Source organism: Schistocerca serialis, chromosome 2 (genome assembly GCF_023864345.2).
Source record: "Schistocerca serialis cubense isolate TAMUIC-IGC-003099 chromosome 2, iqSchSeri2.2, whole genome shotgun sequence".
Lineage (NCBI taxonomy): Eukaryota > Metazoa > Arthropoda > Insecta > Orthoptera > Acrididae > Schistocerca > Schistocerca serialis.
Genome location: NC_064639.1, coordinates 315,673,150 through 315,689,109, shown reverse-complemented (window position 1 = coordinate 315,689,109; position 15,960 = coordinate 315,673,150). Strand labels below are relative to the sequence as shown.

Genomic DNA, 15,960 nt, shown 5'->3' with positions numbered 1-15,960 from the left:
TCTCTCAAATATTAAGAAAACAAAACTAAAACCAGTAAACTGAAGCAAAGTCAGCAGAAATGGGTCACAAGATTTCCAGGTTTGTGATTACATTTGAAAATGACAACTCAGGTCATCAAAACTTGTAAAAATTTCATTGTTTTAGTGACTGTGGTTTGATGACCGTTTGTGGTGTCACATAAACATTTTAAATCCCATTCAGTAACACTCCTTGATGACAGTTATGTCAAAATACAAAAAAATGTATTTATTCTGCCCGACAACAAAAAGCTGTGAACTTTGAATGTTTTGTGGCTTATTTTTCTGCTGGTGGTGATGGGGATGGGCTTTTCGAACAGTCCAGCAGTTGATCTCTAGCTCTTGTATTTTACAAGATTCTCTTATGTTTTCTGTTATTCACTGAACAATATCAATGCTGCAACGGGGTCCTGCTATGCAGTGCCCTTGAACCGTGAACCAACTTCTTCCACACAGTGTTGATGATGCAGAAAGAGACTATCTTCTATCTAGTGGAATAATACACCCAGAGAAGTTGAACTCAAAGTATTTCTTATAATACACTATCCTAACTTCTTCTAATTGATTGACTACCTAGGTGTAAAATTCCAGCTAGATGTTTCAATGAGTGAGTATCACAAGAGACTCTGAACAATTTTACAATAAAATCTGAACATCAATTGTCTTTTCCGTGACGATTCCTTTGTAGTCATGGAGGTCATGTTTGCTCCATGCCCTTCACTTGCAGCCCCACAGAGCAAACAACTCCACTCAGCAGGTAGAAGTGCCAGTCTGCGGCCCTTATAACCAACAGCACAGTCTCAGTGCAATTGCGATCTGTACAAACCATCAAAAACCTCCCAAAAGTGGGGTGCTTCCTACTTAACTTACGAACATCTTTCGTTGGCCAGTGGAGATCAAGGATGAGGAACATCTCATTCTACGAATAACATGTTACATCTTAAAGTTCAAAAACGTTAGCTGGCTGCAAAACGCAGACCATTTGAGATATAGCATAAATATTTTGCACTCTTATTTAAATCCATAAACAGAACAAATATGCTACGTTATACCAAAATCTGGGACCATGACTGTCATGGAGTGATTGAGCTAACATGGAATGGCCCTCGACTTTCAGGAAATAACCATCCAATATTTTCCTGTTTCCGTTTTTCATTCATTTTTTCCTTGATTATGGTTCTCATCTTCAGAAGAGTCAAACCACTGCTATAGTCACATGAACTTTGTCCTGGTTATTCTAACAGATCAAAACATTTCAGTGTCTTGATGTGCATGCCAATGGGTTCTTGATCAACTTGTCTTTTCTCTCTTCTTTTGCTCAGTACATTTTGTTCACCAAATTTCAGAAAATGGTAGTGGAGTTTACTAATAGCGGAGGTTTTCATCATCTATGTCATCACTACAATCAGAAATTTTATTGTAAACAAAAATATTCATTCTATCTACACTTTTTTTTTTTCCAAAACCGCTGAACTACGCATGGATAACCTGCAAGCTGGAGAATCTGCACCTGAACAATTGGGAATATGCTGTTGAGATGGATCTTATTTAGGTGTAGTCACAAAGTATATGTCATTTAATAAGTATGTGAACACTGCGTGGGGCAAGATGCAATATAGACATGCCCGCGCCTAAAGGCGATATGTACGAAAAGAAAGATGAACATATATCTATATTTTAATGTTTCCTTAAGTCGATATCAAATACTTCACTCCAACTATTTGCCTCTTACCGTCTGTGATTTTGGGTGACATATTGTGTGTATATTTGTGTAAAAGTTTTTACAATACATCTTCTGGAAAGGGAGGCAGTTTGTTTCATTCACAAATTGTTTCATCCTGAAAATGATGATACCTGGATACACTGTAGCCTGCAAACTTCGGAAAAACGACTGCATTCTTTATGATTGTATTATACTGCACTCTGTATCACAAAGCTGGACAGTGCATACTTTTCTTAAAGAAGGAAGAGCTACATATCATGCTGTTCAAAGGAGGGTTAATATATCAATCAATTTAGACTGTTACAGTGGTAATTGTAGCAAGAGACTGTGGAGGTATGAACTTAGATGCATGAATTGCTGCATGAAAGTATCCACCAGCCACACCCTTGAAATAATGCACATTATTAGCACCTCCTTACGGTGTCAGTATGCTGTAATTAAAAAGGGCGTTCAAAAAGTTTTGCACAGTTGTCTAAGTTTTTTTATTTTTTGCAGGAGGAGAATGAAATTTATTGTGAACATACTTGGAACATTTAGTTATACACTGAGCCCACTCAATGTCGCCTCCATCAACTGTGACACATCTGGTCCAACGTTCTCTCCATGAGGTAAATGCACTTTGGTAAAATTCTGGGGATTGACTTTTACACCATCGCTTGACACAGGAAATAAAGTCTTTCTCACTATCAAATGTTTTACCGTGCAGGTGGGCCTTCAGGCAACAAAATGGGTAAAAATGAGACGGAGCCAAGTCTGGACTGTAGGGACGATGAGGAACAATTTTCCAACCCATTTTCCTGATTTTCTACTGCGTCATAAGGGCTGTATGGGGTTTGGCATTGTCATGGCGTAGTCTGATGAGCTGACCCTGAAGCTGTGGTCTGTAGGCCTTGGTGGCAGGTCGCAGCTTGACCAATGACAAACAGTAATGGTCCAGGTTAATTGTGGAGCCAGGTTCCAAAACATAAATGAAAATGACACCACACTGATCCCAGAAGGAGGAGGCCATCACCGTTCAGCCTGCTGTTTGTGAAAGTCTTGGTTTCTTTATCCAAGGGGATCCTGGATGACGCCACTCCATGGACTGAGTTTTGCTCTCAGGTTTGGACAAAAACAACCGTGTTTCATCCTGGGTAATGACGTCGTCAAAACACTATTTCGCCTCTTCAGTAAAGGTCTTCATGAGACCCTCGCACACATTCTTCCTCATCGTTTTCATTTCTCTTGCCAATAAGCTAGGCACTCAATGTGCACACATTTTTCTGTACCCCAGTGATTGTGCCAGTGATACCACACTATCTAATGACAAACGAGTCATTTCAGCAAGCTGTCATGTCATCACACATCTGTCATTTTCGATAATTTGATCAATGGTCTCCTTATTCACATCACTCATGCCATCGATGGTCTACCGCATCGTGGATTGTGCAGCAGAGAGAAATCACCTTCTTTAAACCTCTGCAACCACCGCTGGATACTGCTACGATCCACTGTGTCCTCCCCATAAACAGGGAGCAACTTCCTGTGAATCGATGTGGCACAGTCATCGCCGGTCTTGAAGAGGAAATCATTACTGACCGTTGTCGAAACCTGACATCTACTTCACAGTCCCTTATGGCTCACCTGTAAATAAAAGAATATACTTTTATATGCCAACTTATAGCTAAATGTTCCAAGTATGTTCACAAAAAATTTCATTCTACTTCTGCAAAAAACAAAAAAATTAGAGATGACTGTGCAAAACTTTTTGAACATCCTTTGTAGAAGAATTCTTCCTAACCACTCCATTTCCACAAGACTGTCATGAGAACCAGGCAACATAAATTTCAATATACACATTACAGTGAAGAAAATCTCAATTCTCTCATGAACAAACATGGATTTTCACACTCCAACAGTAATGTTGAAAACCACTATTTTATCTCTGGGGTGAAACATCAAAGAAAGTAGCTGTAAACAAGCAATGGACTTACAGTTTTTTAATATTATGTACTTGATAAACTACATGAAAGAAGCATCATACTGTTCTATCAGCGAGAATAACGTAAACAGTGACCATGAGGCATGATCTAAGGTAAAAACAGTTTTAAGAATAATATGAACGGCTCTTTGCACAGTTACTCTGAAGTCTGCCTTTTACATGCCACCCGAAAAAGCTGGGACAAAGTAGGAGATTTCGGGTGTCAATGTGGACTAGATGCAGGTGCTCCTAAAACCCACAGTTCTTCACTGCAGCACTGGCAATAACAGAGTTATATTGGCACACTCTTATGCAGTAGACAAACACAATGATTCAGCTTGCACTAATTTTTTCCCCTTGATAGTATCGTGAAGTTGGCACCACTTAAGTGACTCTCATTTCCTTGAACTATATTTTCTGATTCACAACATTTCCAACCATTTAATCCCTTAGACAAGTTGAATCTCTGCCCCTACGCGCATCGAAATATCCTAAAAGGAGTACGTGGGAGGGGGTAGGAGCTGGTTGATAAGCTTGGAGAGTGCCTCACTACCAAGTGGTTCCAGTAGAGGGAGCCAAACAGAATTCACTGATACCTGGAATGACACAAGATTTACAGTGACAGCAACTGCTTGGAGTGTGGTAAGAGTTAAGTGTCCACTAAAGAACACTACGACTCCCCCCTTAGTCCTTTCACCACGTTCTTGAAGCAACATACATGCAGTTATTGCCTCTCCTGGGAGCTTCAGTTGTTCCACACGATTTCCGAAATCATTTACATTCCACTGTAGTATATCACCCTATTGGTGAGGTTTGTCTTCCCTCTCTTTTTGCACGTTGAGGGGTAGAGCAGTCCAAGGCAATGGGAGGTGGGCTAGAGAAATTTGGTGAGTCTTTTAAAGTGACCACTTCCATCTATAAATCTTCAGTGACAGAGGTAGCTGCTGATGACACCTCTGTGGCTTTAGCTTTTATTCTATTGGAGTTTGACTTGCTCTTCATAGTAACTTTTCCTTTTCAGGTAGGAAACCAGGGAGGTCCATGGTAGAATGGACCAACCACTGATGGTAAGATCTTTTGTTTTGATGGTGCTGGCAGCACATTGCTGGTCTTAGAAATCTTCAAAATTTGTTCTCTGGCAGGTGTAATTTGGCATGTGCTGCAATATGAGCAGGTGTTGGCAATATACAACGATTTGCTTCATGTTGAGATGTTAATGTTACCTTTGGCCATTTCACAATTGGCTGCAACTGAGGAAAACAGATGATGGGGGCTGCAAGGTTCTAAATACACTACTGGCCATTAAAATTGCTACACCAAGAAGAAATACAGATGGTAAACGGGTATGCATCGGACAAATATATTATACTACAACTGACATGTGATTCCATTTTCATGCAATTTGGGTGCATAGATCCTGAGAAATTAGTACCCAAAACAACCACCTCTGGCCGTAATAACGGCCTTGATACGCCTGGGCATTGAGTGAAACAGAGCTTGGATGGCGTGTACAGGTACAGCTGCCCATGCAGATTCAACACAATACCACAGTTCATCAAGAGCAGTGACTGGCGTATTGTGAGGAGCCAGTTGCTCGCCCACCATTAACCAGACTTTTCAATTGGTGAGAGATCTGGAGAAAGTGCTGGCCAGGGCAGAAGTCTAACATTTTCTGTATCCAGAATGGCCCGTACAGGACCTGCGGTCATGCATTATCCTGCTAAAATGTAGGGTTTCACAGAGTTCGAATGAAGAGTAGAGCCACGAGTCGTAACACATCTGAATTGTAACGTCCATTGTTCAAAGTGCCGTCAATGCGAACAAGAGGTGACCGAGACGTGTAACCAATGGCACCCCCTACCATCACGCCGAGTGATACGCCAGTATGGCGATGATGAATACACGCTTCCAATGTGCGTTCACCAAGATGTCGCCAAACATGGATGCGACCATCATGATGCTGCAAACAGAACCTGGATTCATCTGAAAAAATGACGTTTTGCCATTCGTGCACCCAGGTTCGTCGTTGAGTACACCACCGCAGGCACTCGTCTGTGATGCAGCATCAAGGGTAACCGCAGCCATGGTCTTCGAGCTGATAGTCCATGCAGCTGCAAAGGTCGTCGAACTGTTCATGCAGATGGTTGTTGTCTTGCAAACGTCCCCATCTGTTGACTCAGGGATTGAGACATGGCTGCACGATCCATTACAGCCATGCGGGTAAGATGCCCATCATCTCGACTGCTAGTGATATGAGGCCATTGGGATCCAGCACGGCGTTCCTTATTAACCTCCTGAATCCACCGACTCCATACTCTGCTAACGGTCATTGGATCTCGACCAACACGAGCAGCAATGTCGCGATACGATAAAATGCAATCGCGATAGGCTACAATCCGACCTTTATCAAAGTCAGAAACGTGATGGTACGCATTTCTCCTCCTTACACGAGGCATCATTAGAACGTTTCACCAGACAACGGCGGTCAACTGTTGTTTGTGTATGAGAAATTGGTTGGAAACTCTCCTCATGTCACCACGTTGTAGGTATCGCCACCGGCGTCAACCTTGTGTGAATGCTCTGAATAGCTAATCATTTGCATATCACAGCATCTTCTTCCTGTCGGTTAAATTTCCTGTCTGTAGCACGTCATCTTCGTCATGTAGCAATTTTAAGGGTAAGTAGTGTAACTCCCTTGCCTCTGTATATGGTGCTGGTTTTGTAACTAATAGATCTAATATATGGACAAATATTTAAGTGTACGAAACCGGTTCTAATGTGACAGGGGAGGACTGGTGCACTGAAAGTTAAAATGAATGTAGGCTTTCTTTCAAGGTCTGTATCTTCTCTCTTCATCACTTTCTGCACATTCCTTTTATACACTGAAGAGTCAAAGAAACTGGTACACGTGCCTAATATCATGTAGAGCCCCCGTGAGTTCGCAGAAGTTTCGTAACACGACGTGGCATGGACTCGACTAATGTCTAAAGTAGTGCTGGAGGGAACTGACACCATGACTCCTGCCGGCTGTCCATAAATCCGTAGGAGTACAAGGAGATGGAGATCTCTTTGAAATAGCATGTTGCAACTCATCCCGGGTATGTTCAATAATGTTCATTTCTGGAGAGTTTGGTGATCAGTGGAAGTGTTTAAACTTAGAAGTGTGTTCCTAGTACCACTCTGTAGCAATTCTGGACGTGTAGGATATCACATGGTCCTGCTGGAATTGCCCAAGTCTGTTGGAATGCACAATGGACATGAATGGATGCAAGTGATCAGACAGATTATTATTTATTCACATGGCACCACTCCATGGTTGGAATTAATAGTGTTTCATGCAACTTAGCTACAATGGAATATTCACCAAGTGTCTAAAGGTGCGTTTATGCTGCAGCCTCACTGCTGGCACATCGCATCTCGCTGCTCAGAGCAAGCCTTGTAATAATTACAATGAAGCATTGTTGCTTAGTCATCATGTGAAATCAACCAATAAAAAAATGAATTTGAACCTTGATGGCTTAGAAACTTGTAATATTTTGTCTTTTTTTTCTACCAATCAAAATAAGATAAAATTCAAAATTAAAGATTTTTTGGACACTGTTTCCAAGTTATTAATGTTTGAGGCTTCCGAAATTTTGCAATTTTTGCAGTGATTCGAAAACTTAAAATTGTTGTATCTCAAAAAATATTTGATGTACAACCCAGAAGTTTACACCATTTTATTCAGTTTATTATAGGCTTTAAAATGTGTTGCTTGACCAAATTAATTAAAATACTAAATTTTCCCAAACCAAAATTTTTTATATCTTTAAAATTTCAAAATTGGAAGTTTTTGTTCTGGAAAATAATGTGTGTTAGTCGTACTCTATTTTTTAATTTGCAGCAATATTCATTATGGTATTCCAAACGTAATGTACAGACATAAATTTTATTTTACCCCTATTCGTATTGCTGACTGTATCTCAGATGCATTTGCTTTGCAAGCTGCAGCCATTCTTAATTGATAATATTTCACATATGCAGCAATTGATGTTAATTTCTGACTTTTATGCTGAATTTGCTTAAAATTTTCTTTCATACGAACTTTTTCCCGACAGAAATGATATATATTTTTTACGGAAATCCAGCAGAAAAGTTAGAAATTAACATCTGTTCCTGCATGTATGAAATATCATCAATTAAGAACTGCTCAGCAGAGCTGATTGACTTTTGTCTTTGTAGTCTTCGGAATTGTCAGAACAAAGTTCGTGCGATGGAATTTTTTTGGAAAATCCACTCGGAAAAGTCAGAAATTAAAATCAGTTACGATAGATCATCACTTGATAACAGCTCGACGAATCTGGTCAGTTTGTGTGTGTTTTAATGAATTTTTGATATGAAAAAGAAACGGAACAAAATTTTTCTGTTCAGTTTTGACAGTTCTGCAGTCACAGGTTTTCATAACCCCCCCTCTCCCCCCCCCCACACACACACAGTCTGACAATTACACGCATAATACATAAAAATATATGTAATACATAAAGCGGAAATGTTGTTACCAAAAGTCTCAAAAAGTTCTTGACAATTTACTACGATTTTTTACACGATGCTCTAATGAACATTCGGATGGACATAGGCTATATATTTTTCTAATATATACAATATAAACATATATACATACTGGGGATGTGTAGTTACAACAAATCTCAAAAGGTTCTTGAAGGATTTACTTCACATTTTTATGCAATACTCTAATGAACATTTGGATGGACATAGGCTACACAGTTTTGTGATATATTACCTATATAAACATACATTTAATACAGAACAAGGAAAAACTGTTGCGAAAAATCTGGAATAGATCTTGCCGGATTTACTTCAAATTTTTACACAATTTAGGATGTATATGCAATTCCCATAAATATTTAGCAATTGCAAAGCATTGCCAGGTAAAAAAATCCACCTCTTTTGAAAGTAATTCACTTCGGTAGAGATGAAGTGTTGAGATAAAATTAGCAAAGCACTGGTGACGGACAAGAGCACCAAATCATTGTGTGCACGTACAACTCATTAAACACTTGTAATCGATGGGTAAGGTGGAAGAAAAGTGCCTGATTCATGTTTTAAAATACTTAAGCATCTAATAAAATGTTGAAAGGCACATGATGGAATACGAGAAGTACCAAGCTCTGCCAACAAAGTGGAATATTGTACTTGTCTTATTCCAAACGGGCAGTTCAACATTTTATTGGGAAATTAAGCATTATAAATTATGACTTTCGCACATTTGTGCCACTGTCACTTGAGGATATTCATACAGACTGAAACCAGTGGCTTAATAAATGCATATAAAATAAAAATTGAACCTGTTTTCTTAACATTCATATTAATGAGTTATGGAAGCACATGATCAAATATGAACTTCCTTCCAACTGTCTGAGTGGGGCATATGTGCCATCAGTCACCCCCTCTGTGACAACGATGAGCCTGCAGCATAAAAAAGGTGGTTTGCAAAAAGAGCATAGTAAAGAGCATAGCAGTCACGAAGAATCAGAAGTATAACACTTTTATTCCTATGAGCAAGGCCAAAGGTAAAGGTAAAGCAAAAATTATTTCTCATTTTAAGGATTTTTATGTTCATAAAAGTCAAGTACATCCATATGCTACATGTTTTTGAACAGACTGCAGGACTTGGTGCTTGTGCCTATGATAACAAAAGGTCAATGGCTTGTGTGCTGTTGAGAGATGAAAAAAGGCGAAGAAGTAAATGTTCTATTTATACATCCTTTTAGACCAGTTCTTTCTTTTTCATAAATAAAAGAAACTTCATATTTTGAAAATTAAACCCCGAAACTGCCACTGGAAGAACATATAGACTATCAGACGAAGAGCTGTGCAAAGCCTCAGATTATGTTGGAGAACAAAGCGGTTGTTACATTAACCGTCTGTCATTATTGCTTGGGAGAACTGGGTTGCTGATTTATCATAAAAAAAAAAAAAGAAACTGCAATACACGGTCTTAGACTCTAAGACTATTAGTGTATCACTGTAATATCTTTCTTGTTGCATATGAACAAAAAATTTCTCTTTGCAAAACGCTCAAATAACACACTGTTAAATAGTAACAATGATCTCATTGTTTAATTAATGATACTAAGTAATATTAATGTACTTCTAAAATGAAGGTGTAAGTAAGTAAATTATCTGTAGTCTTTTTTGGGGCATCTTCACTGTTAATTTGGGAAAGCCAAATGTGGCTTTGAATTTAAGTGTGTAATTCTAATATTGTAATAAATTGGTTATCACTAAATACAAAAAATGATCTGACAACCTTATTTGGTTTTTGACATATTACAACTCAGTACCAACCAGAAAGCGCTATAGCCCATGCGCTGCAAGTGGGACTTAACAGCAAAATAAAAATTCATTTTAATGTTTTCCCACAGGAATAAATCTTGATATTTGGCAGACACATTAACAAATAATGTGTGACTAACATTTATTTGTTTAAAAAAACAAAACAAAAAATCTCAATTTTGTAATTTTCAAAATTAAAAATTAATTTAATATGTGAAAACTCAGCATTGTTACGAATATCATCAATTACCACATACTGGTACTTTTAAAGCTTATAAGAAACTGCATAAAATGTTACAAATTTTACGTCTATTTCTGAAATACGGTGTATTTAAGACGTCAAAACTTAACAAAAACCACAATTCTGGAAGTTTTACAAATAAATAACTCAAAAAATATTTGAGATTTTTCATGCAAACAACAACTACTATAAATGTACAACAAATTACCGAATTCTGAGACGTCAAAAACCATATCATTGGTTGATTTCAAAAGTACCAACATCTTCCTGCTCCCTGGTTGTGCAGGCATCTTCATTCTCGTTGGCAATCTTTACGCTGTGGCTGATCATAGCAATAGTTCAGCGACTTACTTGCAGAGGGCAAAGCAAAAGACTATGTTCTACACATAATATAGCAACACTAATAATGGTTTGTTTACACCAAAAATGTGGTTATTAACAATGAGAAGGAAGAGGGCAGAGACTCAGCTGCCTGGGTAGGTCTTGTTCAATTGAGGTGGGGCAGGTTCCCCAGAAGTTGCTGACTAATGACTGTTTCACCTCAACAGCCATTTGTCACACAGGCAAGCAGCACACCTTCAGATCAATATTTATTTATTTATTTATTTACGATCTGGACAGTGGAGTCAAGATCCCTGTTCCCTGTGACACCCAACATACCATAACTGTGCCACAAGGTGGTTATCTCAGCATGCCCACAGCTTATGGTTTCTGAGGACTGCAGCACACACCAATATAGGTCAGGAAACCCGGATTCACCAAACCCGTACTTAGCAAATGAAGGCTCCCACAGGTGCTCGGCATTTGGTCCAACCAGGAGGCATGTGTAGCTTATCAAATGTGATAAACATAGTGAATATTACCCCTCCTCCTCCCTATAATCACAAATTAGAGGAGAAAGCTGAATGTAAGACTGCAATACTACAAAAAGAAGTATTACAATGGCTCAGGCTCTCATGCTCACCACACTTATGCACATGAATGAGTCTTTAGCATCCTGAGAGGGCTTCGTTGTTCATATCAGTAGTAACTGACAAGAACAGTTTCAAATAATCGATCTGTTACACTTGCTGCCATGGTGTTAAAATTTAATCAAACATTGCCATACATGTTTGAAATATTGTAATGTGGTGATTACTTCTGTGAGGTAAAAGAGAAAAATAATAACCAACACACAGGTACTGTTCAAACCACAGTATACAGGAGCTAAGGGCTGTGGGGGCACTTTAAATAATATGTTGTGGCAATGAGGATGCGAAACATTGTTTGTTAAGTTTAATCAAGGTACCTGTCCTTTTAAGCTGAAGTTAAAAGTCATATCGAAGTCACATGAAACCATGAATCTTGTGTGCCAAGAAGGCACTGTGTAAGCTAGTCATGATCCCACATAGTTATTAATCGTGGGGAAGCATTATTTACACACATTCAATACGGAGGTTGTCAAACATTTCTCTGATGTAAATTGTGGTCATTTTCCTTCTGCATTTGCTCTTGAATAAGTGATGAAGATATATTCTGCTTACAAATACAGACTGGAATACAGTGAAATATATTCATTAACTCACCTTCTTCTTCACAGTGCAAACCTCATGACGTTGATGGTACAATATAATGCAATGAGAACACACTATTTTGTCACATTCTGCACAAGAAAATTCCAATTTCTGTTCCGGGTGCTCCTTACACATGGGAAATGGTAACACTCCTTTGGGATCCGATTGTGTAAGGGGATACTTCTTATGTTTTTGCAGAGCTTTCACCGTACGGTGTATCTGAAACATACAGAGTTTTTTTTCCCCCTGGACATCAGCCACTAGCCAAACAGAATATACATAATTCAGTGAATGATGAAATAACACAATCCCTTGTTTTACATTCCTTTTTCAATACCCTAATGAAATACTCTCAAAAGAGGCAATTCATTGAACGTTTCGTAATTCAGTTGTATCTAATAAGTGATTTAGTGTAATACGTTAAATTTCATAAAATTTATTCTTTCATTTGTTTACTTGTATGTCATGTTCGTCCAATATATGCTAGCATTACTTTGCGTTCACTAATGAAGCCATAATTAAGAAAAATTAGGTTGGCATTGCTGTTTTTCACTATTTTGTATAATGTGATGTATATCTTATGTAAAAATATTTTATATTGTATACACCAGTTTGAGCATAAAATACAAAATGTTGTGTGTATAGTTTTCATAATAACTTTCAACTTTTAATTGTTAATTTTATAAATTTGCAGTATAGTTTTGTTAACAACATAATTAAGAACATATAAATAGGGGGAGCAGAAGGCTCAGAAAAGGGCAGTTGGAGACCATTCACAGACGCAACCACTGTGTTGCACATCAGTGTAATAATTTAATTGTTTTACTACGGTTTTGTGGCTATGTGGTCTGTTATGTGGAGTGGGCTGCCACCAAGAAGTGGTGCAGCTTGTCTTTAATAAACCACTATAAAATGAATTGGTACCTGGATTATGTCATAGAATTCACGTAACTAGATCCAGTTAGCATATGAAATGGACTGGGACGACCACTTCAGCAGCAGTGGCAGGAAGCAGATTACTCTGAGTTACACCGAACTAAGATATCTATAAGCAACGAACTAAACTTTACATGTCACTGCAGAACTAATTACTGAAGTGTAATGTTTGGAAACTGTTCTAACAATAAACATAAGTATTTGTCTCAAAGTTATCTCTGAGTGGTGGAGGCCAGAGTATCAAAAGTAGATACCCCCATGAACACACATTCTTGATGTCATTGGAATACAAGTATAACAACAAACTTTTCAAATTCTCTGTTTAATCAAATAATCCTTCAATGTTGTATTTTTGCCACAATTCCAGTCTCTCCCCACCATGCCAAAACAAAAATTTCATTACAACGCACTCAGTCGGTGGAGTACAGAACTTTCTACAAACATTAGATTGGAACAACAAAGAAAGAGGCACAGATAAACTGAAGAGTTAACACCCATGACTTCAAAGCAATTACTTTTATTCCATCCCATTGCAAAAAGTACAACAGGAGAAATAAACAAAACAATATCTCAAATTTTCTGTCAAAACTAGTCACTTAAAATAAACCCCTCAACTTAGGCCTTGTCCTACGTGAGCGACAGAAGCGACCGACAGCAAGCAACTTCTGGATACGCGACACTCCAGCGACAAGCAGCAACATCGGGCGAAAAGCTCGAGTGTGCTGCGTGCAAGCGACCATGTCGCACTACAAGATGGCTGCTTAGAGCCAACCAGCTGTTTCTATAAAACGGTGCCCTTAAACTGTAGAATACTGTAGCTGGAGAGTAAGGCTACAAAATTAGGTTTACTTAAGCAAATAAAGCGAAATGGAATGCTGTGCACGAAATTTACAAAGGGAGAAATCTCCATGGAGAATTCCATAATTATCATCAACTATGAAGATCACCAGACAAATTCTTCGAATACACTTGAATGAGCAGAGGAACATTAGACTATCTCATCAATAAATTAAATACAAATGATTTTTTCATGACCAATAACTTTTAACAGCCAATAAATGCAGAAGAATGACTGGCTACATGACTAACTACCCTAAATACACACAAATATACTGATTGAATATTTATGCAAAAATGTAGCTGTGGTGTAGTGGTAGCATTATAGATAGTGATTGCGGGCATCAGGAAGGTACTGGGTTCGATTCCTGGTCCTGGTTATGTTTTAACTGACTCACTTACAATTCTGTATATTTATTTTTATGTATACTGTTTACACTGTCTTGCTAAGTACATTTTTAAGGTCTTGCCAAAGAACTTGATCTACACACCTATCCCAGTTTATCACACACACTGAATTCCTAATAAATTACAAAATGGTTCAAATGGCTCTGAGCACTATGGGACTCAACTGCTGTGGTCATAAGTCCCCTAGAACTTAGAACTACTTAAACCTAACTAACCTAAGGACATCACACACATCCATGCCCGAGGCAGGATTCGAACCTGCGACCGTAGCGGTCGTGCGGTTCCAGACTGTAGCGCCTTTAACCGCTCGGCCACTTCGGCCGGCAATAAATTACAATGAACCATGAAATTTTACAGATATTTGATGTTGCGAACATAATTCATCAGCAGTTAGTGTTAAGGCCAAGCATTTCAATTAATCTAAATAGTCTGTAAAAGTAAAGCATACAAAATTTTTGAAAAGAAAGTCAAACGGTTTGTGTAATGATTTATCTAAAAGTATGAAATAAAAAATATTAGGGAAAGATTTGGTGCACCTCATTTTCTGTTCATGACTTTGAGCATCAAATTACAAAAACGTATCGATTGTTAATCATACGATGAAATACTCCCTTCTATATGCTGTCATTTCCAAAAATCATGATTTCCATATCTTGAACAGTTTATGAGAAACGACTATTTTTACAGCCATTTGATTCCCGAAACGCAGGAAAGGTTCGGGTGCGCCGCAAGCGACCCGTCCGTGGATATAACGACCAATATCTCAAGAATGAAGAGAGATATCAACACGGGCTCAACTTTAAATACAATTTAGACATATTGGTTACATTTCATACACAATAATGTATGGCCTTAAATCAAGTATATGGAAAGTCTGCGCAATGTGATTTTACCTCTGCAAATTCTTAAAAATTTGTGCAGCCATGTACTCAATTTCGTGTGGCACGATAACTATGATGAATTACGAAAATATATTGAGATCTTTATTGTTTAAGGATATCAACCTATAAGATGCGGAAGAATCAAATTTTTTCACCAAATAGTTTTCTTAAAATCGGATGATAAGTATTTCATAGCTGCCGTCGCTTCTGCTCCACTGCTCTTCTCGAGAAGGCACGTGGCTGTCGCTCTCTGTCGCTCGTGCTGCAGCGACAGGATACAAATATGTTTGAATTCAAACGTCACCAGTTGCACCAGATGTCACTCACGTAGGACACTTCCGTAACTACACCTGCGGTTGTGTTTTGTCGCCTGAAGCTGTCGCGCGCTGTCGCTTGCTTCTGCCGCTCACGTAGGAAATGGCCTTAGGCTTTCACAATCATATCAAAACTCCATGTTCATGCATCAGGTCTGACAGCTGTAATTACCTAAAAAATGAATATGATTTAGATTTCATTTCATGACTGGCAGACATTTATATCTATCAAGGACACTTACTGCACCGTCACCTATAAAATAAAAGTTTGGCTCTGGATTTTGGAATGTGTTTCAACTCAACTGGCAGCACTCGGATTAAATGTCAATCTAGTGTCTCATCATTCTGTATAAAATCTGTTCCTCATAAATCATCGTAAGACATTTGACTTTCACTGCTTGTAACAGGTTTCCCTATGCTTTTACACCCATTACAGTCTTCAGCTACACACAACCCTTGTGCTTCTGCTTGTTTCCTACTGCCAATAACCTACTTTCCTTTATGCCATCTTCTGAGTCTTTTGTTGCATATAAGACTCTAGCAAAAATACTTCTTTGTTCATGCACTACCTGTTCACTTACTTACAGGCCCTGGCCAACTCTATTTCATATTCAATGCAGTTAATAAGTACACCACTCACTTCACAGTCTGTTTCCTGATAAATCTGTTGGTTTTTCTGCCTCCTCAGTAATTTTCGATATACAGTTCTCCCTTGCCCACTGACACCCACCAGTTTTTGAAGTTTTTACAGTT

At 38.4% G+C, this 15,960-nt stretch overlaps 1 protein-coding gene across 4 annotated transcripts in view; it reads right to left on the bottom strand.

Annotated features, from left to right (window-relative positions):
• LOC126457111 (RING finger protein 17) overlaps positions 1 to 15,960 on the bottom strand; it is a 505,497-nt gene that overhangs the window by 465,264 nt on the left and 24,273 nt on the right. For all 4 annotated transcript variants that reach the window (XM_050093159.1, XM_050093158.1, XM_050093161.1 and 1 more), the window contains exon 4: positions 11,844 to 12,050. In XM_050093159.1, the coding sequence (XP_049949116.1) occupies positions 11,844 to 12,050 (207 nt within the window). The remainder of the gene's footprint in view (positions 1 to 11,843; positions 12,051 to 15,960) is intronic.